Genomic DNA, 27,315 nt, shown 5'->3' with positions numbered 1-27,315 from the left:
AGTCGTGACCTCTAATCTAACACAATATACTTTCTATTCCCTCCCGCTTAGGTTCAAGTTTATGAGTAGTAGTTTGATTTCATATTCAGGCAAGTCTCAGGTACAAAACATGTTTATTGGGACCTTAACATTTACAATTATAAAATATCACACACTCAATTAATTCAATATCATACTAAATCAAACTAGGAGAAACAAGTAAACTCTATGGCATATGAGTAATAACACTTTCCCTTAAGTTAAACATGAACACACATAATATAAATACTATGAATTTCTAATCAATTCTGTCTACAATGTTGGTCTCACACATTGAAATTTGTGACATTCATCTATAAACGTTTCCAGACAACCTGTCTAATGGAAATCTGCCTATATAAGATTTAGATGATTACTTAAAGTTCTCTAATAATCTGTCCACATTAGACCAATGCATAATGATTTTCTTCCCTCTAACATAATTGGGAAGTAGATAACAAAGTTCTGTACTTTACCATTTCTTGGCCGGAATACCTGGTCCATTAGATCCGTTCGCCTTTGTTGAACTCAGCTCGGTACTTCTTTCAGATCATGTCTACGTGGAGGATCATGGTAGTCATCTGATAGGTCATGATAGGCTTTACACCGCACCTGACATCGTGTCTCCATCTATCTGAATCTGCTGCTGATCATTCTCATCTGTTCTGCCAGTTGCAAGGAAATGCTCTGCTGCTCCCTTCCGATGGGACACTTAGCGAAAGCTCAAAACTATAGATGCCGACATCTCACGTTTGGCACCGTTCGGAGTCTATTAAGCATCCAAAGGAAAGGGCTCACCATCCGACATCATCATACCACCTTGAATCGATCAGGAACAAGCAGGTTCAAAGGAGATGAAAAAAAACCCCTAGAAACGGCACGAATCCCCTTTTATTCTCTCTTCCTTGCGCCCTCTTTTCCACATGGCACTTGTCCTCAGTGCCCTTTGGCTGATCCGTTATGCTCCTTCTCTCTTTGAGTGCTCTTTTCCAGGAAAGCAAGCTAGAGTCACCTTCCGTGTAAGCCCTTGCTTCAAGCAGGATGGCTCGCACACGACCTTTAAACTATTGTTTACAACCTTACTTAGCCATTCACTGTATACAGAATGCCTGAATATAACTATAATTAACACACAACTCCTCTACACGATTTTTGGATAGACAACATTGAATCTTATAAATCTACATACAGAGATACATTTATTCTCACATACAGTAAATAATTTCCTTATCTTCTGCTGGAGTACAAGTTTCTCTTTCAGCTGTTATGTTAAACTTGTTAAATCCTGAATGAATAGTTTCTTTATGAAAGTTCTTCATTCAGGATCTAACAACACGCAAGCAAGTGCGCAGCAACATACAGTCAGTGGCATAACATATATGGATACTGAGGTGATAAAAAATGTGTAAAAGTGAATGCATAAACCAGGAGTTACCTGTATTTGAAAGATCAGCTGCTTAGTTTTGATGTAAATGATCTATTAACACAGCATTGTTTGCTTTTTGATAAATGCCGTGCTCAGTGAGGGATCTAATGTTCTCTTTAATTTTCTACACAGGGATAATATCAGCATTGCAACAATATTCAAGAAAGACAAGTCTGTTTTGTAAACCAGCTTGCATTCAAATTAAGCTTACTGAATCTTCTGACAGCTTTCTAGCATTTATTGCCATAGAGGTTAGTAACTAAATATTTTAAAGGAATATACATAGTAGATATTATTATGAATTAAATAATAGCACATGTAAAAACTTTATTCCGTGTTTATTACTTTATGACATTATTAACTCCTATATACACCTTCCTTGTTACAAAGACATCATCAGAGAGAGAGAGAGAATATAAGATCAATTAACAACATTCAAAACTGACATGAGCCATGTAGCATGTGTTTGCTTACTGGTGTGTCTTGATCACAGCTGAGTAAACAGCAAAACACATTAGAGTTCAAAGGAAACAATGGTCAGTATTTTGCAATTCAAATACAGGATTACACAAACATTCATTAAAAAAACTGAACAGTTATGTGTGATTACTTTCTTAAGAAGCATGCAATTAAAACAGTTGAGAGAAACAGACAATCAAATTTAAATCTATTTGAGTGCATAATCTTGGTTTGATTCCAGAGAACTCTGTCTCTAGTATCAACGGCAATGTAAGCAAGAATCAGATTCCAGAAATCTGATGTATTCCTGGTGTTCTTGGATTCTAATCTCAGTAGAATGGAACATCTGGAAAATAAGTTCTTCAATATCAATCTTCAATTCTTTTCCCTCTCAACCTCATATTAGATTTTACTTCAAGATAATATCTTTGCAGTTTGACCTGAACCTCTTTAGGCAATAAATCAATTTTCTGTTTATGAAAAGCCTTTCTTTACTGGCAGATACATCCATCTGTTCTCACACCATCAGCCAACACAAAAGATAGGTATTATCAAATTCTATATACTGAGCTGTTCTACTGATTGCCTTCTGATGGAAGAATTAAACAATAAAAATCACCATGACTACTAATAAATCTAACCATTCTACTATCCAGAAAATTATCACTAATATCATCTGTCCACCACACCACAGTTTGATGTAAAAATAGGTGCATATTCAGCTGAAAGAAAAATCAGAATTACTAGCAAGGGTTTTTTGTGAATTTTTTGGAAACTGTCCTCTTTTCTACTGCTTCATTTCTGATGTTTATTCAGAGGGCCTGCAGTTATGCTATGTAATTCAACTCTTCTATGTTTTCCCGGTATTTTGTTTTTTTTATATTAGTCCTGATGATGCTGTCTCAATCACAACTGTGATGATGATGAGAAAATAAAGTTAGTACAAAACACACATACATATAGTGTAGAATTCTTTACGTGACAAAAAGTAATAATTTACTGTTTTGCTGGATTGAAATATGTATTTATATTTCTCATCCCTTTCCTGTCAACTCTGTTATTTTGGACAGACAGGCTTTTACTGGACATGACAGGAATTACTGGAATCTGATAAGTCTGCTCTCGATCACCATTCCACTAGACACACAGTTGTCTGGAATTAAACCAAAATTATGCATTCAAATATATTTGAATTTGATTGTCAGCACTTTAAGAGTTGTGAAACTCTACAACACTGTCTGAATCTCAACTGTTCTGATTGTCTGCATATCTCAATTTTGAGAAATAATCACAATCCACTTTTCAGAATTTTTAACAAATATCTATGTAACTCTGTATTTGAATTACAAAATACTAACTAGTGCTTCCCTTGAACTTTAATAGTATGTCCTCTTGTCTACCCAGGAGGACACACTACAGTTGTGATTGAGATATAAATAAGTAAACACATGTTATGTGACATGTCGGTTCTGGTTGTCAAGCAATCTTTTCTCTTACTGAAGATGTCCTTTATATAAAAAATAAACAGCTAGGTGTTAATAAATTTTAAACTTGTTTAGATATGCTGACAATTATTTAATTTACAACAATAAATAAAAACAATAAACAAATAAAATATATGTGGTTTATAATAACACTTTAAAATATATGGTATTTATAAAAAATTATATCCTTAGATAATAATACACTTCTTGAATGGCAGTCAGTCTCAAGTAGAGTAATGTGGGCAAATATGAGAATGGGGAACTGGACAATGAGACTTATTTGTGCCTATGGTCCCACAGAAGGTTCTACTAAGGTAGAAGTGGAGGAATTTTTTGAGGCTTTAGAAAAAGCAACTGACACGATGAAAAAGGAAAAGTTGGTCCTTGTTGGGGATCTAAATAGTAGAGTAGGAAATGATTGTGAGACATACAAAAATATTTTGGGAAAATTTGGAGAAAAGAGCAAAGCTAATAATAATGGCAAATATCTGTTGGATTTCTGCTCAGGACATGGACTGGTTATTACTAACACCATGTTCCAACATAAAAATGTGCACAAATTCACATGGAGAGAAGAGGCTAGGAATAAGAAAAGTCTCATTGACTATGTTATCGTTGATAGTGATGTTTTCTCCCTGGTGCAGGACACCAGAGTGTACAGAGGATTTGAAATTGGAAGTGATCACTATTTAGTCTTGAGCAGGATAAAATTGAATTTCATACTGAAAAGAATAACATGTAAGAAAGTTTTAAAGCGAATAAAAGTTGAGCAGCTCTCAGATGTGAACTGTAGACTAAAATACAGAAATATTATTGAAAAGAAAATGAAAAAGTTTGAGAACAGGAATAAAACCTTGGAGATTCAGTGGCAAACTCTGAAGGAAACATTGATTGATTCTGGCAGAGAGGCATGTGGTGAGGTTGTGTGCAAGGATAAAAAAATCAGAACTCCCTGGTGGACACGGGAAGTTAAAGAGGCAGTGAAGGAAAAGAAGAAAGCATATCAAAAGTTCCTGGCAAATAAGTCAGCTTTTACTCTTACAGAATACAGAGACAAATGTAAGAAAGCTAAACAGTGTGTAAAACTAGCTAAACAAAAGTCATGGGAGGACTTTGGCAAGAATATAGAAAATAAATATCAAGAAGGTGGCAAAATATTCTGGAGGTTGTTGAAGAAGCTTAGGAATGGAGGAAAGAGTGCTGTAAAAGGAATTAGAGATGATAAATGTGAAATGAAAACAGGAGAAAAAGATATCCTTGAAGTATGGAGTAATTACTTTGAAAAACTGCTAAATGAAACAAGCAGTGATGACAGCACAGTGATAAAAAACACTGACCAGGCATGCAGTCAGGAATACATATCCATACTTGAAGTAGAAAAAGCCATCAAAGGCTTGAAATGTGGAAAGGCAGCAGGAGTAGATGATATTCGACCAGAAATGCTGAAGTATGGTGGTATAAGAGTCTTACAGTGGCTGCACTGCATAGTTCAGAAAGCCTGGACAGAGGGACGAATTCCCGATGATTGGAGTAGAGCTCTCATAGTACCCATATATAAAAAGGGAAATAAAACTGAATGTGAGAATTACAGAGGTATTTCCCTACTGAGTGTTCCTGGCAAGATCTATGCAAGTATACTTGAGAAACGGTTGAGAGGAATTGTGGAAGAAAAGCTTGGTGAAGAACAAGCTGGATTCAGGCCAAATAGAGGCTGTCAGGATCAGATCTTCACTTTACGACAAATAGTCGAGAAAGCATGGGAATATAACAAAGATCTGTATTTAAGTTTTGTCGATTTGGAAAAGGCATATGACAAGGTGCCAAGAGAGAAGCTATTCAATACGCTGCAGTTATATGGTGTCAATGGGGCATTATATCAAGCAATACTTAGTCTTTATTTGAGTTGTAAGTCAGCAGTTAGAATTGAAGGAAGTACAGGAAGATGGTTTAATGTTAAATCTGGTGAGACAAGGATGTACATTATCCCCTCTGTTATTCATTATCTATATGGATCACATTATGAAGGAATGTGGTATTAAACCTGATATCAAAATTGGAGATGTTAATGTCGGCTCTTTGCTTTATGCGGATGATGTTATACTTCTAAATAAATCCGCTACAAGTCTGCAAGATTCTCTGACTAACTTGAATAGCTGTTGTAATAGATATGGTATGAAGGTCAGCAATAAAAAGACAAACACAATGAAAATAGGCAGAATCATTGAAAATGTCAACTGTGTTGTGAATGGAGAACCTGTGGAACAAGTAAAACATTTCAGCTACTTAGGCACAATTTTTACTGAAGATGGTAAACTAAATATAGAAATAGACAACAGAATCAGCAGAGCTGGTATCGTGGGAAGTCAATTGAATAAATTCATATGGAATAAGAAAGGAATTAGTCGGAACACTAAATTAGCTGTATACAAGACTGTGTTCAAACCAATTTTAACTTATGGATCTGAGAGCTGGGTCAGAAGTAAAACTCTTGACCACAGACTAGGGACTGTAGATATGAGAGCCCTGAGAAAGATTAGAGGCGTGAACAGATGGCATCAATGGCAATATCATATTAGGAAAGAACTTGACATTGTCATCATCCAGGAATGTGTTAGCAGAGCTAATCTTAGGTGGTATCATCACTTAAACAAAATGGGCGAGGAAAGATTAGCAAAAGAAGTGTTCTCTGCCAGGTTGGCAGTAAAACGACCCAGAGGAAGACCAAGATATTGGTGTATTGATACTGTACAAAGTGGCTTAGACGATAGAAATATAAGATCTGATAATGTTGGGGTCTTGACAAGTAAAAGACTGATTTGGAGGAAAATGGTAGATAGGAAGTTAGTAATGGTGTAAATTTTTCATGTAGTACTATCATATCCTGTACATCCCTTGAGGGTACATGGTAGGAATTTGATGATAATGATGATGAACTGAAAATCACGTGAATTGCATTTTTTTTTTTTTTTTTTTTTAATGTGAATACCATTTGAAAGATTGTAAAGATATTGCATGTTTTAGTATTGTTAGTGGGCTAAGGGTAAGATAATCTTGGAGCTCTGATTTAGAGACTAGATGTGGTGCTTTTTTCCAAGTCACTTCAGGGTCCCAGTAAGCAGGATGGGCTCAGGTTATGGAAAAAAGTACCACATCTAGTCTCTAAAAGTAATCCAAAAATAACATCCAAAAATAATGGATGTTAATTCACATGGAGAGAAGAGGCAAGAAATAAGAAAAGATACATTGACTATGTTATTGTTGATAGTGATGTTTTCTCCCAGAGTGTACAGAGGATTTGAAATTGGAGGTGATCACTATTTAGTCTTGAGCAGGATAAAATTGAATTTCATATTGAAAAGAATAACATCTAAGAAAGTTTTAAAGCAAATAAAAGTTGAGCAGCTTTTAGATGTGAACTGCAGACTAAAATACACAACGATTATTGAAGAAAAAATGAAAGAGTTTGAGAACAGGAACCAAACTTTTGACATTCAGCAGCAAGCCTTCAAGAAAACCTTGATTGATTCAGCCAGAGAGGCATGTGGTGAGGTTGTCTCCACGGATAGAAAAATCAGTACTCCATGGTGGACACAGGAAGTTAAATTGGCAGTGAAGGAAAAAACAGAAAGCATATCAAAAGTTCGTGGCAAATAAGTCAGCATGTGCTCTTAGAGAATACAGAGACAAATGTAAGAAATCTAAACACTGTGTAAAACTGCTAAACAAAAGTCATGGGAGGACTTTGGCAAGAACATAGAAAATAAATATCAAGACGGTGGCAAAATATTTTGGAGGTTATTCAAGAATCTTAGAAATGGAGGAAAGAGTACTGATAAAGGAGTTAGAGATGATAAATGTGACATGAAAATGGGAGAAAAATATATCCTTGAAGTATGGAGTAATTACTTCGAGAAATTGCTAAATGAAACAAGCAGTGATAGCAGAGTGGTAAAAAACACTCAACAGGCACACAGTCAGGAATACATATCCATACTTGAAGTAGAAAAAGCCATCAAAGTCTTAAAATGTGGAAAGGCAGCAGAAGTAGATGATATTCGACCAGAAATGCTGAAGTATGGTGGTATAAAAGTCTTGCAGTGGCAGCACTGCATAGTTCAGAAGGCCTGGACAGAGGGACGAATTCCCGATGATTGGAGTAGAGCTCTAATAGTACCCATATATAAAAAGGGAAATAAAACTGAATGTGAGAATTACAGAGGTATTTCCCTACTGAGTGTTACTGGCAAGATCTATGCAAGTATACTTGAGAAACGGTTGAGAAGAATTGTGAAAGAAAAGCTTGGTGAAGAACAAGCTAGATTCAGACCAAATAGAGGCTGTCAGGATCAGATCTTCACTTTACGACAAATAGTAGAGAAATCATGGGAATAACAAAGATCTCTATTTGAGTTTTGTGGATCTGGAAAAAGCATATGAAAAAATGCCAAGAGAGAAGCTATTCAATACGCTACAGTTATATGGTGTCAATGGAGCATTATATCAAGCAATATTTAGTCTTCATTTGAGTTGTAAGTCAGCAGTTAGAATTGATGGAAGTACAGGAAGATGGTTTAATGTTAAATCTGGTGTGAGACAAGGATGTACATTATTATTTCCTCTGTTATTCATTATCTATATGGATCACATTATGAAGGAAAGTGGTATTAAACATGATATCAAAATCGAAGATGTTAATGTCAGCTCTTTGCTTTATGCGGACGATGTTATACTTATCAATAAATCCACTACGAGTCTGCAAGATTCCTTGACTAAATTGAATAACTGTTGTAATAGATACGGTATGAAGGTCAGCAATAAAAAGACAAATACAATGAAAATAGGAAGAATCGTTGAAAATGTCAACTGCATTGTGAACGGAGAACCCGTGGAACAAGTAAAACATTTCATCTACTTAGGCACGATTTTTAGTGAAGATGTAAATTAAATATGGAAATGACCAACAGAATCAATAAAGCTGGTATAGTAGGAAGTCAATTGAATAAATACATATGGAATAAGAGAGAAATTAGTCAGAATACAGCTAATGTCTTGTATACAGCTAAATTAGCTGTATACAAGACAGTGTTAAAACCAGTTTTAACTTATGGATCTGAGAGCTGGGTCAGAAGTAAAACACATGACCAAAGACTAGAGACTGCAGATATGAGAGTCCTGAGAAAGATTAGAGGCGTGAACAGATGGTATCAATGGCAATATCATATTAAAAATGATGATATTATGAAAGAACTTGACATTATCAGCATCCAGGAATGCATCAGCAGAGCTAATCTCAGGTGATATGGTCATTTAAACAGAATGGGCAAGGAAAGATTGGCAAAACAAGTGTTCTCTGCCAGGTTGGCAGCAAAACGACCCAGAGGAATACCAAGATATAGGTGGTTTGGTAGGGTACAAAGTGCCTTAGATGACAGAAATATAAGATCTGATAATGTTGGGGTCTCGACAAGTAACAGACTGATTTGGAGGAAAATTGTAGATAGGAAGTTAGTAATGATGTGAGTTTGTCATGTAGTACTATCATATCTTGTGCACCCCCTTGAGGGTACATGGCAGGAATTTGATGATGATGAGTTCACATCTGAGAGCTGCTCAACTTTTATTCGCTTTATAACTTTCTTACATGTTATTCTTTTCAATATGAAATTCAATTTTATCCTGCTCAAGCTAAATAGTGATCACTTCCAATTTCAAATCCTCTGCACACTCTGGTGTCCTGCACCAGGGAGAAAACATCACTATCAATAATAACATAGTCAATGAGACTTTTCTTATTCCTTGCCTCTTATCTCCATGTGAATTTGTGCACATTTTTATGTGGGAACATAGTGTTAGTAATAACCAGTGCATGTTCTGAGCAGAAATCCAATAGGTATTTGCCATTATTATTAGCTTTGCTCTTTTCTCCAAATTTTCCCAAAATATTTTTGTATGTCTGACAATCATTTCCTACTCTGCTATTTACATCCCCAACAAGGACAAACTTTTCCTTTTTCATTGTGTCAGTTGCTTTCTCTAAAGCATCAAAAAATTCTTCCACTTCTACCTTAGTATAACCTTCTGTGGGACCATAGGCACAAATAAGTCTCATTGTCCAGTTCCCCATTCTCATATTTGCCCACATCACTTTACTTGAGACTGCCTGCCATTCAAGAAGATTAGTCTCATATTTAGTGTTGAATACTATGGCTATTCCTTGTTTTCCTTGATTGTCATTGCCTGAATATAACATTTTGAATTTATTGCTCAGAAAGATCTCACCAGTTTTTGTCTTTTTTGTTTCAGTCACCCCTATTATGTCGATCTGGTACTTATCTAATTCATCAGTTAGCTCCATTTCTTTGCCATTCAGGCTTCTTACGTTGATAGTACTGATCTTTAACTCTGGTGATGTTGAGTTGGGGTGTTTTCAGATTTGTTCTAGTAGCTGACTTTTCGCTGTTCGCCCTGGTTCCCTGGCTAAAACAACAGGGGGCCTTGTTTAACCAGGCGACGCCCCAGCCGGCATGAAATTTTGTCATGTTGTACCATCATTTTGTATTTTGGTTTAAGCCAACAAGAATACAATTTGGTCGGTTAAATCCAAAATTGCCAGCCCATCCTCGTTCACTCAGTATCCAGGTTGATACCCAACAGGGTGCACCACGATTAGGTCAGAAGTCCTGGTCGGTTCTCTGCATTCCTTTAAAGGCTATATGGAGGTCTCCTCTCAGTTATATCGCTTTGACCCTTAAGCACCTGGTGATCTTCAATTAAGCTATGTAATTCAACTGTCCTATGTTTTCCTGATATTTTGTTTTTTTTATATTAGTCCTGATGATGCTGAGAAAATAAAGTTACTACAAAAGACACAAACATATAGTGTAATATTCTTTATGTGACAAAAAGTGATAGCTTACTGTTACACAAAAATTTTTGTATAACAGTAAATTTGCTGGACTGAAATATGTACTTATATTTCCCATCAATATTAGTAGGTGTACGTTAAAAATGATATGTTTGAATAAAAACTGAAATGTATGAGTAAATATATTTTTTAAGTCATAATTAATCTAATCATAGGATCAATAAATAGAAAGAGGTCAAGAAATGAGAACACAGACCTTAATGGTCTTTAAGACAAGAAAATAAGCACAAGAAATTTCATCATCATCATCATCATCAAATTCCTGCCATGTACCCTCAAGGGGTGTACAGGATATGACAGTACTACATGAAAAAATTACATCATTACTAACTTCCTATCTACAATTTTCCTCCAAATCAGTCTGTTACTTGTCAAGACTCCAACATTATCAGATCTTATATTTCTATCGTCTAAGGCACTTTGTACCATATCAATCCACCTATATCTTGGTCTTCCTCTGGGTCGTTTTCCTGCCAACCTGGCAGAGAACACTTGTTTTGCTAATCTTTCCTCTCCCATTCTATTTAAGTGACCATACCATCTGAGATTAGCTCTGCTAATGCATTCCTTGATGCTGACAATGTCAAGTTCTTTCCTAATATCCTCATTTTTAATATGATATTGCCATTGATGCCATCTGTTCATGCCTCTAATCTTTCTCAGGACTCTCATATCTGTGGTCTCTAGTCTCTGGTCAAGTGTTTTACTTCTGACCCAGCTCTCAGATCCATAAGTTAAAATTGGCTTGAACACAGTCTTGTATACAGCAAATTTAGTGTTCCGACTAATTTCTTTCTTATTCCATATGAATTTATTCAATTGACTTCCCAAGATACCAGCTTTGCTGATTCTGTTGTCTATTTCTATATTTAGTTTACCATCTTCAGTAAAAATTGTGCCTAAGTAGCTGAAATGTTTTACTTGTTCCACAGGTTCTCCATTCACAACACAGTTGACATTTTCAATGATTCTGCCTATTTTCATTGTCTTTGTCTTTTTATTGCTGACCTTCATACCATATTTCTAGTAGTAAGACTTATACGTTGGTTAGACATAACTGGTAATTAATTTACGGAATTGACAACGCATATAAAGTAAATTAATTAAAGATAACTTTAATGAATCACTTCTATATTTCGGCAATGTCACATTGCCATCTTCGGGAACATAAGGATATGGTATGTGCACTAAGGAACTAACAAAGCAAATGAGGAAGAAAATAAGAACTAATTTTGTTCCTAAAGTCCTAATGGTGCCCTCTTGCGGGCTAATTTGGTAGTCTTGGCAGTTGGGCTGAAGTTCTCAAAATGAAAGTCTCCCAAATTTGGGGCAGTTTCATGCACCCAAATTTGTTGAGGTTAGGAACGTTTTTTAGAGCTGCTGAAGATTCTTTGAATAGTCTTTCGTATTTAAACTTGCTGCGATGGATTATTTTTGTCTTCTTCCAACGAATTTTATGGTGGGTATCTAAGGCATGGTCTGCCAGCCCCGGGCGGCTGTACTGGTGGAACCGGATGTAGTCTTGGTGTTCTGAAATCCTGATATTTGTTGTTCTGCCTGTTTGGCCAAAGTAGGACAATTTGCAGCTGCAAGGGACCTGGTATACACCAGGTAGGTCTAGGGGAAGTGGTTGGTCTTTGGTAGAGCGGATAAGGGATGCCAACTTTTTATATGGTCTGTAACAGGAAGTAAGGTCATATTTTTTGAGGATATTAGTTATTTTTTCAGAGGTGCCTTGGATGTAGGGGATAGTGATAGACTTGGTGTAGTCTTTATTGTGGAGGGGGGGAGGGGGTGTCGACTTTCACGTGTTTCACGTGTCGACTACGTACTTCGAAAAAGTACGTAGTCGACACGTGAAAAAATACGAAAACCTGACAAAGACTTCTACTTCTGTACCCAAGCCACCACTCAACACAGTAGTCAACCTCTCGTCGGCAGTTTTAAAGCCTGAAGCACTCACCGCACTTTCACGTGGTCACAATTTCGCCCTAGCTCCAAAAAGGATTCCTGCTGAAGAAATCATGATCCAAATAGAGCGTGGAATTCGCAACCTGCCTAACCACATCGCCAACAACGTGAGACTGGATGTAGTCGGTGTTCTCACGAAATCCAAACCTCCAAAATCCAACTTATCCAAAAACGAATATACAGCCCTACAAGAATTAAGAAACAACAAAAAAATAGTAATCACCAAAGCTGATAAGGGAAGCTCCACTGTGGTACTCAATCAAAAAGACTACAAAGGTAAGCTAAATTCTTTAATACGAGACCGTACTACTTACCTCCCCATTGAATATAATCCGACCAACTCTCAGATCAGAACTATCCACAGACTCCTTAAGGAAGTCACTTCTTGGCCTGTGGAAGTCACCAACAAACTTAAACCTTATAACTCTAGACCCCCCCGATTATATGGACTCCCAAAAATACATAAACAAAATGTGCCATTACGTCCCATAGTGGATGGCATTGATTCCCCCACATATAAATTAGCCAAACATTTAGCCAAAACGCTCACACACTACACTGGCAACACAGCATCAAACATAAAAAACTCGGCCCACTTTAAAGCCAGTATAGAAAACCTCACACTCCAACACACTGACATAATGGTCAGTTTTGACGTCTCCTCCCTATTCACTAATGTCCCACTCAAAGAAACCTTTGAGCTCATCCAAGCCAAGTTTCCTCCCGATATCTCAGCCCTATTTCAGTTCACAATGAACTCAGGCTATTTCGTTTGGCAAGGAAAGTTCTACAAACAGATAGAGGGGACAGCCATGGGTTCACCACTTTCCCCACCCTTGGCCAATTTCTTTATGGAGACATTTGAAGAGAAAGCCTTAAACTCCGCCCCACAAAAACCCACTATTTGGCTTCGTTATGTGGATGATGTGTTTGCTATTTGGCCACATGGCTCAGATACACTCCACTCCTTCCTAACACACTTAAACAACCAACATCCCAGAGTCCAGTTCACCTTAGAAAAAGAGGAAAACAACACCCTCCCCTTCCTAGACACTTTAATCACCCGCCAGCTTGATGGATCTTTGGTTTTCTCTGTTTACAGAAAACCCACCCACACTGGCAGATACATTCACCAGCAATCCCACCACCCCCCCTCACAACAATATGGGGTGATAAAAACACTATTTAACAGGGCAAAATTAATCTGCTCAGATGACAAGGCCCTGACTATGGAACTAAACCACATCCTCAACACTTTCTTAGCCAATGGCTACAACCCCAAAAAAATCCAAAAAATACTAAAACCTGTAAACCACAACCCCCCTCCCCCCCTCCACAATAAAGACTACACCAAGTCTATCACTATCCCCTACATCCAAGGCACCTCTGAAAAAATAACTAATATCCTCAAAAAATATGACCTTACTTCCTGTTACAGACCATATAAAAAGTTGGCATCCCTTATCCGCTCTACCAAAGACCAACCACTTCCCCTAGACCTACCTGGTGTATACCAGGTCCCTTGCAGCTGCAAATTGTCCTACTTTGGCCAAACAGGCAGAACAACAAATATCAGGATTTCAGAACACCAAGACTACATCCGGTTCCACCAGTACAGCCGCTCTGGGCTGGCAGACCATGCCTTAGATACCCACCATAAAATTCGTTGGAAGAAGACAAAAATAATCCATCGCAGCAAGTTTAAATACGAAAGACTATTCAAAGAATCTTCAGCAGCTCTAAAAAACGTTCCTAACCTCAACAAATTTGGGTGCATGAAACTGCCCCAAATTTGGGAGACTTTCATTTTGAGAACTTCAGCCCAACTGCCAAGACTACCAAATTAGCCCGCAAGAGGGCACCATTAGGACTTTAGGAACAAAATTAGTTCTTATTTTCTTCCTCATTTGCTTTGTTAGTTCCTTAGTGCACATACCATATCCTTATGTTCCCGAAGATGGCAATGTGACATTGCCGAAATATAGAAGTGATTCATTAAAGTTATCTTTAATTAATTTACTTTATATGCGTTGTCAATTCCGTAAATTAATTACCAGTTACTTCATACCATATCTATTACAACAGCTATTCAATTTAGTCAGAGAATCTTGCAGACTTGTAGCGGATTTATTTAGAAGTATAACATCATCCGCATAAAGCAAAGAGCTGACATTAACATCTCCAATTTTGATATCAGGTTTAATACCACATTCCTTCATAATGTGATCCATATAGATAATGAATAACAGAGGGGATAATGTACATCCTTGTCTCACACAAGATTTAACATTAAACCATCTTCCTGTACTTCCTTCAATTCTAACTGCTGACTCACAACTCAAATAAAGACTAAGTATTGCTTGATATAATGCCCCATTGACACCATATAACTGCAGCGTATTGAATAGCTTCTCTCTTGGCACCTTGTCATATGCCTTTTCCAAATCGACAAAACTTAAATACAGATCTTTGTTATATTCCCATGCTTTCTCGACTATTTGTCGTAAAGTGAAGATCTGATCCTGACAGCCTCTATTTGGCCTGAATCCAGCTTGTTCTTCACCAAGCTTTTCTTCCACAATTCTTCTCAACCGTTTCTCAAGTATACTTGCATAGATCTTGCCAGGAACACTCAGTAGGGAAATACCTCTGTAATTCTCACATTCAGTTTTATTTCCCTTTTTATATATGGGTACTATGAGAGCTCTACTCCAATCATCGGGAATTCGTCCCTCTGTCCAGGCTTTCTGAACTATGCAGTGCAGCTACTGTAAGACTCTTATACCACCGTACTTCAGCATTTCTGGTCGAATATCGTCTACTCCTGCTGCTTTTCCACATTTCAGGCCTTTGATGGCTTTTTCTACTTCAAGTATGGATATGTATTCCTGACTGCATGCCTGGTCAGTGTTTTTTATCACTGTGCTGTCATCACTGCTTGTTTCATTTAGCAGTTTTTCAAAGTAATTACTCCATACTTCAAGGATATCTTTTTCTCCTGTTTTCATTTCACCTTTATCATCTCTAATTCCTTTTACAGCACTCTTTCCTCCATTCCTAAGCTTCTTCAACAACCTCCAGAATATTTTGCCACCTTCTTGATATTTATTTTCTATATTCTTGCCAAAGTCCTCCCATGACTTTTGTTTAGCTAGTTTTACACACTGTTTAGCTTTCTTACATTTGTCTCTGTATTCTGTAAGAGTAAAAGCTGACTTATTTGCCAGGAACTTTTGATATGCTTTCTTCTTTTCCTTCACTGCCTCTTTAACTTCCTGTGTCCACCAGGGAGTTCGGATTTTTTTATCCTTGCACACAACCTCACCACATGCCTCTCTGGCAGAATTAATCAATGTTTCCTTCAGAGTTTGCCACTGAATCTCCAAGGTTTGATTCCTGTTCTCAAACTCTTTCATTTTCTTTTCAATAATATTTCTGTATTTTAGTCTACAGTTCACATCTGAGAGCTGCTCAACTTTTATTCGCTTTAAAACTTTCTTACATGTTATTCTTTTCAATATGAAATTCAATTTTATCCTGCTCAAGACTAAATAGTGATCACTTCCAATTTCAAATCCTCTGTACACTCTGGTGTCCTGCACCAGGGAGAAAACATCACTATCAACAATAACATAGTCAATGAGACTTTTCTTATTCCTAGCCTCTTCTCTCCATGTGAATTTGTGCACATTTTTATGTTGGAACATGGTGTTAGTAATAACCAGTCCATGTCCTGAGCAGAAATCCAACAGATATTTGCCATTATTATTAGCTTTGCTCTTTTCTCCAAATTTTCCCAAAATATTTTTGTATGTCTCACAATCATTTCCTACTCTACTATTTAGATCCCCAACAAGGACCAACTTTTCCTTTTTCATTGTGTCAGTTGCTTTTTCTAAAGCCTCAAAAAATTCCTCCACTTCTACCTTAGTAGAACCTTCTGTGGGACCATAGGCACAAATAAGTCTCATTGTCCAGTTCCCCATTCTCATATTTGCCCACATTACTCTACTTGAGACTGACTGCCATTCAAGAAGATTAGCCTCGTATTTTGTGTTGAATACTATGGCTACTCCTTCTTTTCCTTGATTGTCATTGCCTGAATATAACATTTTGTATTTATTGCTCAGAAAGATCTCACCAGTTTTTGTCTTTTTGTTTCAGTCACCCCTATTATGTCGATCTGGTACTTATCTAATTCCTCAGCTAGCTCCATTTCTTTGCCATTCAGGCTTCTTACGTTGATAGTACCGATCTTTAACTCTGGTGATGTTGAGTTGGGGTTTGTTTTCAGATTTGTTCCAGTAGCTGACTTTTCGCTGTTCGCCCTGGTTCCCTGGCGAAAACAACGGGGGCCTTGTTTAACCGGGCGACGCCCCAGCCGGCATGAAATTTTGTCATGTTGTACCATCATTTTTTATTTTGGTTTAACCAATAAGAATACAATTTGGTCGGCTAAATCCCAAATTGCCAGCCCATCCTCGTTCGTTCAGTATCAAAGTAGATACCCAACAGGGTGCACCACGAGAAGGTGAGGATTGGACATTAGGTCAGAAGCCCTGGTCGGTTCTCCACATTCCTTTAAAGGCTATGTGGAGGTCTCCTCTCAGTTATACAGCTTTGACCCTTAAGCACCCCTACACAAGAAATTTTTATATGTTTAATTTAAAGCTGTTCTCTGGCTATATCATACAAATATAAAGATTCATTATTCTAAAAATATCTAGAAGGAACATACACCATGTTATAATTGAAGCTTCAAAAATGATGATTACACATGCAGGAAAAACAATGTGGTATGGGAGGGGGGGGGGGGGAGATAATGCATGTCTAAACACAGCAGACCATACCATGCCAGATTCATTCCTATTAAAATTTTTCTATTACAGCATTGATAACTGAATAATTCATATATATATAACTGATTAATGGAAAATGTAATTTTGCAAATGCCAAACATCATCTGACCTTTAATAAGTTTTAATCTTAATAAATATATTATAATAAACTTAATCCACATACAAGAAATGTAATTTTTAATACAAGAAAGTTACAATACATTTAACTTAACTCCACCAAAATAGAATTTTACCAACACAGAAATTCAAAACCAAAACCCTAATATTAATAAGTATCAACTACTCACCCACCCCAAAAAAAAGGGGGCATACAAGGATGGAAGAGTAAACACCAAAACAAGGCACAAGGATAGGCAACATGCAGGCACGAAAGGTGAATTCTTCAGAAAATGGAGCCTGGAGTCAGAGAGAAAATAATTATCTAAATCATATGTATAAACACATTAACAAAATTTTTATAAAATCAAAACATGCAAAAATGTTTGGGGTGAAATGTATAATATGCAATTTCTTTTGTTAAACATCAAAAGAAAAAAAAAAATATATATATATATATATACACACACACATATATATATATATTATTTTATAATATATATATGATCATTATTATTATTACGTGGCACCTCCAGGGAGTCCAAAGACTCATCAAGAGTGGGCACCTACTCTACAGCTCTCCGTTTTACAGCGAACAACAACTACTATCATCATCTACACCAGCACCACTACACCTACACTTCACAGACTGGTAAAAATACTTTTTCCAAAGTATTTTCATAGACAATCACAATCAACCATGCCCACGGTAGGATTCGAATCTGCAGCCTTTTAGCTGGAGAGCAGATACACTAACCACTCAGCCAACCAAGCTGGCAATATATATATATATATATATACATACACACATTTTAAGGGATATCATTTTACTCATCTGAGTTAGTTTGAATAATACTAATGAATGCTCTTGCATCTGTTTAACAATTCTCACAATTTTTGGAACAACTCGGTGATCTGGTTTTTTTGTGACAGTTCTTTTTTCATATCTAATTAGCAATAAAACCAAGAACATCTTCTGCACATCTTGAAAAAGACAATACATAATGTTTTCATAATTCCTTTCAAGCAGATTCATCATTAGCTGTTACTAATCCAATGCTAGATGAAGTCCTTTCCAGCCAAGCATTCATCGCTTCTCTTCCTCCATGGTATTTTGATCGACTGATATCTATAGTGATTTTGATCCACTGATATCTATAAACAGATATAGTGATTCACTTGTTCAATTTCATCATCTTTGATTTATTACACATAGCTATTGAATTTAAGCCAGTTGTATGGATAGGATGGATACAAGTCTATAGTTCATCTGGACTTGAAGTAATGATAAGTATGTCATCTGCAAAGCATAAATGGCTTAAATCTCGCCCATTTATCTTCATCCCTTTTTCTTCCAAACTGAGAAACTTGGACACCTCTTCCAAAATCATGGTGTGAATAGTTTTGGGATACTGTGTCATCTTGTCATGTGCCTCTCTGTACTTACACAGCGGAGATGTTTCCATCAAAATAAGGTGTTGCTGTTGCATTGATATATGATTTGACAGTCCATACAAATGGCTCCTCCACCACATGTATTTTATAGTGCTTCAAGTATTGTGAAAGTTTTGCTGAATCAAAGACTGTCTGAGCCTCGTAGCTCAGTCGGTATAGGTGAAGCCCTTTGGTCAGAAAGACCTGGGTTCGATTCCCATCAGTGACATGAGAAACCTTTATCTGGTCTCTTTCGACTAAAGGTGAGTTAGCCAGTCTCATAGGTGTGTGTGGGGGGGGGGGGGGGTTCACCCAGAAACTTTGGTTTTCTTCCCCCAGAACAGGAAAAAAGTCCCCATGAACAGACATGGATTACAGTCATTAATACGTCCCAGCCATACGCCAGTCCTGAGCCCGGATAAAATTGGGGGTTAGGGAAAGCAATGGTGAACTACCCTGTAAAAATCTTAACAGGAATACTTTGTGGGCAATGCCTACAAAGTCACCTAAGGTTAGAAATGACTGAAAGGGAAAACCAAAGCCTAATGGGAGTTGGTATTCAATGAATTGTTCAATAATCTCTGTTGTACAACTTGAATATGGTCCACTATGCTGAATCTACTTCTAAAGTCTGCCTGTTCTTTTGAATGTCCAATGTCTAGAGTTGTACAAAGCCTATTAGCTAAGACTTTTGTAAACACTTTGTACATCACTGACGGCAGATTGAGAGGTTAATAATTCAAGTCCTCCACTTTGCTTTGTTGTGTATCAGAATAACAGTAGACTTTTCCCAAGATCTCAGACAAAGGATAAAAAATTTGCCCAAGATAGATTTTGCAAATTATTTCTCCACCTCCTTTAGTTTAGCTATGCCTTCAGGATACAAAAACTAAGAGAAGCAGTGCAAGCAAAAACCAGCCTGAAAAAAATATAGAAAGACTTAAATTTTAAACAGTCAATTACAGGATCAAAATGGAGAAAAACATACTAATAGAAAAAGGATAGAAGAAATTGTGCAAAATATTTATAAAGATCTCTATGCAACGAAGTGCCAAGTTTCAGAACCTATCATTCCAAAATCAAACAACATACCAGATGTACTTCCAGAAGAAATAGAACATGTCCTTAAGAAAATGAGTAAAGGTAAAGCCTCAGGACTTGATCATGTTAAGGCTGAAGAAATCCAACAAGGTGGACCAATTATTTTCAAAGCCTTAGCTGCCAGAGTCACGTGGTACTTCAAAGAAAGAAAGATTCCAGAGGAATGGAAGACCTCAAAAACCATACTTCTATTCAAAAAAGGGAACAAGGAAGACAAAAAAAACTATCATCCAACCTGTCTACTCTCTCTCTCTCTCTCACATATATATAAAATCATGAACAGAATAATTCTGAACAGAATCCAAAACACACTCAAAGACAACTCCAGTAGAGAGCAGGCAGGATTCAGACGAGGCTTCTCCACAATAGATCATATCAGGTCATTTCACAACTAACAGAAAAATGCAGAGCATAATATGTTTCTATGTTTCCTCTTTATTGATTTTAAAAAAGCATTTGATACCATAGGATATCAAATGCTTTTTTAAAGCATTTGATATAATCAAATGTAATCATCAGTGCCTTACTGGAAATAAATGTGGACCCTACTTACATCCACATGATAAAAGAAATTAACAAAAATCACACCACACAAATAACCCTATTTGATCAACCTATAAATATAGATATAAAGAGAGGGGTCTGCCAAGGCGATATGATCTCCTCTAATCTATTTACCAGCACTTTAGAATACATTCTGAAAAAAATAGACCTAAATGGAGAAATAAGCATAGATGGTGAAAAACTACAAATCCTTATGTTTGCCGATGATCAAGTACTGATATCCCACAACACAAAAGACCTAGAGGAAATAGGTGAAAAAATATACACAAACAGCAGTAAGATAGGCTTAGAAATGCATCTAGAAAAAACAAAATGGATCAAAAACATCTACACAAGTGACAGTCACATATGTATTAATGACATCCCTATAGAACAAGTTGACTCCTACAATTACTTAGGACAAACAATAAAAATGAATTACTAAATATATGAAGAGCCAAAGGCTTCAATTCATTTATTTAGTTATTTAATATATTTAGTAATTTATTAGGACACCACTTGGCAATTCTCATAGAAGGGGTGCAAGTTCTGTTCGCTACAAACTTGGTATTAATTAGGTCTACCTACTCACTGATGAGACCTCAATGAAGGTTGAAACCGGTCTGGGTAGTGACCTTCTCTCATAATGTTGAACAGTAATACAGCTCCTAGGAGCTAAGTTCGCATTATGGGTAAATATCAAGAATAGTGATCAGAGCTTGCTCCACCTTTGCTATGAGTTGCCTCAGCTTGCACTACCTTAAGGGTCAGTTGCTGCTATCCAGGTATTTTTTGCTTACGCTTGGAATCGCCGAACTTTATATAATTTCTATATTCGGCATGAAACTCTTTTGAGTTTCTTATTTGGCTAAGAAACAATATGGGATGTAATATCCCTTAACTTAAACAAATAAAAATGAATAATGATCTATCTGAAGAACTAACAAAAAGAAAGAAAGCTGCATGGCTATCATTCAACAGACTAAAAGAAACACTGATCCAAATCTTGACATCTCTGCAAAGGCAAAGCTATTTAATAGTGATGTTCTTCCATCACTCACATATGGACCAGGAACATGACAAGAAAAGAAGAAGAGACTCTCAGAATAACTCAGCATACAATAGAACGTAGGATTTGTAATATCAGCAAAATGGAACATATTAGCAACACGGAACTAAGAAAGAGATCAGGCATAAAAGATGTAGTAACTGCAGTATATGAAAGCAAGATGAGATGGGCAGGTCACATAGCCAGACTCAGGGATAACAGATGGACATATAGAATACTCAACTGGCAACCAAGAATAAAGAAAAAACCAGGAAGACCACCTACAAGATGGGGGGAAGATCCACTAGTGAAATCTATTGGTATAACATGGAAGAGAGAGGCTCAAGATCGAGTTCGTTGGAGGCATCTTTGTGACCTGCATTCATGGAGAAATCCCGAGTGAAACACAGGTCCATCAAGGTAATTAGATTTAATCAATCAAATTACTATTAAATATTTACACAGTTTTAATTCAAAATAGTCTGCACTGAATTCACTTTTTCAGAGTGCTGGTTGAGTGAGCGTGTGTGTGTTTGTGTGTGTGTGTGTGTGAGAGAGAGAGAGTACTATTAAGCATGCAACATGATATTGCATATTAAAAAATAGTAAATAATAACATTCCAGCAGAATTCTACTGGGTTAAATAGAATTCCACATAATCTATTTAACTTCTACTTACTCCTTTTGGCTTCACCACAATTTATCTAGAGTGACTTTAAATCAAGTAAATACTGCTGAATCAATGAATGCTATTATTAAAAGAATTATCAAAACACAAATTCAACTTGACTCTGAGTTCCAAGTTGCATATCACTACCACTTTAATTCAACTTTGGCACTTTAAAAAAAAAGAAAGAAAGAAAATGTGTAGCACCAAAACGTATGTTCTTCTCCACTATGTACTCGAGTTATTTCATTTGGCAATGAGAATTCTATAAAATAAATCAGAGGGAACAGCAATGGACTCACCACTTTCTTGATCCCACAGGCTAACTGCATAGTGGAAACCCTTGAAGAGAAAGCCCTCAAGATTATGTGTTCTCCATTTGAACACATGGCTCAAATGTTCTTACCTCCTTTTTAAGATACTGCATGTATCTTAAAACATCTCAACATCCAAAGATCCAATTCACCTTAGAAAAATAAAATGCCTCCCCTTCCTGGATGCCTTGATTACATGCTAATCTGACAGATGTTTAGCATTCTCAGTTTAGAGATAACCGACACAAATAAATCCATTTATTATTCAACAATGGTCTATTTTTTCCCTTTCCAATAGTATGGGATTATAAAAACCTTGTAAAATAGGGCAAAACTGATTTGTTCCAAAAACAATGCCCTCACTACTAAACTTGACCACATTCACACAATACCTTCTTGGCCAAGGGATACAATCTACACTAAATTCAAAAAATATTAACCTATGCACAGACTATTTCTAGAGTCGTAGTGTCAGTCTTTTGCCTTTTGTTATTTCTTTATTTCAGAAATACTTTTCATATGGTTCAAAGTTTGACAGCTCTCAATATTTACATCAGTTTTACTAAATTTCATGATATGATGTTATTAAAGCTATACCACTTTTTATTTAATGTTTCAGTTACTGAAGACTTTTTTTTAATAAAATGAAAGCACCAATTACAACTAACTATGACTATAGCATTCATAATGAGTGAATTATGCATCTCAATTGGAGAACAATTACCTCACTCAATATCTGAAAGCAATGAAAGTTGTTTCTGGATACTGAACTATGCAAATGTATCCAGTCCCAATATGTAAATATCACTAAATAGACATAATATTTTTCAAAAGTTGCTAAATCCTGCTATTGCTTACAATATAAGTAATACCCCTTCAAAAGTCACTAAATTCTGCTTGACAGCAAATACTTTTTTTTAAAAAAAGTTACCAAACCCTGCTCTTACAATATTATGTATAACACTTTTCAAAACTCAAGTCAATAAACTTTATTTTATAGTATATAATAACATTCAATTACCAAACCCTGCTCTTACAATATTATGCATAACACTCTTCAAAACTCAAGTCAATAAACTTTATTTTTTTAAAAAATAAAGTTTATAGTATATAATAACAATTTTTATAGTATATAATAACAATTTTTATAGTATATAATAACATTCAGGGGTGCTTAAGCATCAAAGCTATATAACTGAGAGGAGACCTCCACATAGCCTTTGAAGGAATGCGGAGAACCAACCAGGGGGCTTCTGACCAAATGTTGAATCATCACCTTCTCGTGGTGCACCCTGTTGGGTATCTACCTGGATACTGAACGAATGAGAATGGGCTGGCAATTTGGGATTTAACCGACCAAATTGTATTCTTATTAGCTTAAACCAATATACAAAATGATGGTACAACATGACAAAATTTCATGCCGGCTGGGGCATCGCCCAGTTAAACAAGGCCCCCGTTGTTTTTGCCAGGAAACCAGGGTGAACAGCGAAAAGTCAGCTACTGGAACAAATCTGAAAGCACATCCCAACTCAATATCACCAGAGTTAAAGATCGGTACTATAAACATAAGAAGCCTGAATTGCAAAAGAAATAGAACTAGCTGAAGAATTAGACAAGTACCAGATCGACATAATAGGGGTGATTGAAACAAAAAATACAAAAACTGGCGAGATCTTTCTGAGCAATAAATACTAAATGTTATATTCAGGCAATAACAATCAAGGAAAAGAAGGAGTAGCCATTGTATTCAACATTAAATACGAGGCTAATCTTCTTGAATGGCAGGCAGTCTCAAGTAGAGTGATGTGGGCAAATATGAGAATGGGGAACTGGACAATGAGACTTATTTGTGCCTATGGTCCCACAGAAGGTTCTACTAAGGTAGAAGTGGAGGAATTTTTTGATGCTGTAGAAAAAACAACTGACACAATGAAAAAGGAAAAGTTTGTCCTTGTTGGGGATGTAAATAGCAGAGTAGGAAATGATTGACAGACATACAAAAATATTTTGGGAAAATTTGGAGAAATGAGCAAAGCTAATAATAATAATGACAAATATCTGTTGGATTTCTGCTCAGGACATGGACTGGTTATTACAAACACCATGTTCCAACATAAAAATCTGCACAAATTCACATGGAGAGAAGAGGCAAGGAATAAGAAAAGTTTCATTGACTATTTCATTGTCTATAGTGATGTTTTCTCCCTGGTGCAGGACACCAGAGTGTACTGAGGATTTGAAATTGGGAGTGATCACTATTTAGTCTTGAGCAAGATAAAATTGAATTTCGTATTGAAAAGAATAACAAGTAAGAAAGTTTTTAAAGCGAATAATAGTTGAGCAGCTCTCAGATGTGAACTATAGACTAAAATACACAAGGATTATTGAAAAAAAAAATGAAAGCGTTTGAGAACAGGAACCAAACCTTAAAGATTCGGCGGCAAGCCTTGAAGAAAACACTGACTGATTCAGCCAGAGGGGTATGTGGTGAGGTTGTCTGCAAGGATAGAAAAATGAGACCTCCATGGTGAACACAGGAAGTTAAAGAGGCAGTGAAGGAAAAGAAGAAAGAATATCCAAAGTTCCTGGCAAATAAGTCAGCTTGTGCTCTTAGAGAATACAAAGACAAATGTAAGAAAGCTAAACACTGTGTAAAACTAGCTAAACAAAAGTCATGGGAGGACTTTGGTAAGAACATAGAAAATAAATATCAAGAAGGTGGAAAGATATTCTGCCAGTTGTTGAAGAAGCTTAGAAATGGAGGAAAGAGTGCTGTAAAAGGAGTTAGAGATGATAAAGTTTAATTACAGGAAAATGGGAGAAAAAGATATTCTTTAAGTATGGAGTAATCACTTCGAAAAATTGCTAAATGAAACAAGCAGTGATAGCACAGTGGTAAAAAACACTCAACAGGCATACAGTCAAGAATACAAATCTATACTTGAATTAGAAAAAACCATCAAAGGCTTGAAATGTGGAAAGGCTGCAGGAGTAGATGATATTCGACCAGAAATGCTGAAGTATAGTGGTATAAAAGTCTTACAGTGGCTGCAATGCATAGTTCAGAAGGCCTGGACAGAGAGACGAATTCCCTATGATTGGAGTAGAGCTCTCATAGTACCCATATATAAAAAGGGAAATAAAACTGAATATGAGAATTAAAGAGGTATTTCCCTACTGAGTGTTCCTGGCAAGATTTATGCACATAAACTTGAGAGACGGTTCAGAAGAATTGTGGAAGAAAAGCTTGTTGAAGAACAAGCTGGATTCAGGCCAAAGAGAGGCTGTCAGGATCAGATCTTCACTTTACGACAAATAGTCGATAAAGCATGGGACTATAACAAAGATTTGTATTTAAGCTTTGTCGATCTGGAAAAGGCATATGACAAGGTGCCAAGAGAGAAGCTATTCAATATGCTACTGTTATATGGTGTCAATGGGGCATTATATCAAGCAATACTTAGTCTTTATTTGAGTTGCAAGTCAGCAGTTAGAATTGAAGGAAATACAGGAAGATTGTTTAATGTTAAATCTGGTGTGAGACAAGGATGTACATTATCCCCTCTGTTATTCATTATCTATATGGATCACATTATGAAGCAAAGTGGTATTAAACATGATATCAGAATTGGAGATGTTAATGTATACTCTTTGCTTTATGCAGACCATGTTATATTTCTAAATAAATCTGCTACAAGTTTGCAAGATTGCCTGACTAAATTGAATAACAGTTGTAATAGATATGGTATGAAGGTCAGCAATAAAAAGACAAAGACAATGAAAGTAGGTAGAATCATTGAAAATGTCAACTGTGTTGTGAATAGAGAACCTGTGGAACAAGTAAAAAACATTTCAGCTACTTAGGCACGGTTTTTAGTGAAGATGGTAAATTAAATATGGAAATAGACAACAGAATCAACAATGCTAGTATGGTAGAAAGTCAACTGAATAAATTCATATGGATTAAAAGAGAAATTAGTTGGAATACTAAATTAGCTGTATGCAAGACAGTGTTAAAACCAGTTTTAACTTATGGATCTGAGAGCTGGTTCAGAAGTAAAACACTTGACCAAAGACTAGAGACCGGAGATATGAGAGTCCTGAGAAAGATTAGAGGCCTGTACAGATAGCATCAATGGCAATATCATATTAAAAACGAGGATATTAGGAAAGAACTAGACATTGTCAGCTTCCAGGAATGTGTTAGCAGAGCTAATCTCAGGTGGTATGGTCACTTAAACAGAATGGGCGAGGAAAGATTAGCAAAACAAGTGTTCTCTGCCAGGTTGGCAGGAAAACAACCCAGAGGAAGATCAAGATATAGGTGCATTGATACTGTACAAAGTGCCTTAGACAATAGAAATATAAGATCTGATAATGTTGGGGTCTCGACAAGTAACAAACTGATTTGGAGGAAAATTGTAGATAGGAAGTTAGTAATGATGTTTGTCATGTAGTACTATCATATCCTGTTGAGGGTACATGTCAGGAATTTGATAATGATAATAACATTCTTTGAAAGTCTCCAAACTTTTCACAATCCTAAACAAAACTAAAAGTAATTCAATCCAACAACAAAGCAAAATAATAAAATGACAGCAGAGTGCATATCCTCTCAACCCAAACAAGAGGTAATAATGGTATACCAAATATTATGACAGTTTAACATAATTAAAATTTCATGACTAGTTTCCATTAAAGAATAGACTAGTTTCCAATGGTCTATTATTTGTCAGGTCTTTGAATGGATGAGCTGATATATTTAAATATTAAAGAGCACTTCTAAATATATCAAACTATCTTTATCTAACTAACCCTTCTTCTCCTACTCTGTTGAATATCCATGCTATCTAGGATCAGGTCTGCTTATATGTTCTTACATATTGATAATGTCAAACTGTTTTCTGATAAATGTTTTTTTATATGGTTGATACTTTTGTTCACTCTCCCAATTTTCCCCAGAATTC

General features: G+C 36.3%; 1 protein-coding gene across 1 annotated transcript in view; it reads right to left on the bottom strand.

Moving 5' to 3' along the window:
* The window catches only part of Sras (Ras converting CAAX endopeptidase Sras), a 190,344-nt gene that overhangs the window by 45,147 nt on the left and 117,882 nt on the right, over window positions 1-27,315 (bottom strand). The window contains exon 3 of the mRNA XM_090406984.1: window positions 17,430-17,538. Within this exon, the coding sequence (XP_090263110.1) occupies window positions 17,430-17,538 (109 nt within the window). The remainder of the gene's footprint in view (window positions 1-17,429; window positions 17,539-27,315) is intronic.

This window comes from Typopeltis vanoorti, chromosome 17 (assembly GCF_054136105.1).
Source record: "Typopeltis vanoorti isolate ZY-2024b chromosome 17, IOZ_Tvanoo_1.0, whole genome shotgun sequence".
NCBI lineage: Eukaryota > Metazoa > Arthropoda > Arachnida > Uropygi > Thelyphonidae > Typopeltis > Typopeltis vanoorti.
This window is presented reverse-complemented; position numbering and strand designations above follow the sequence as displayed.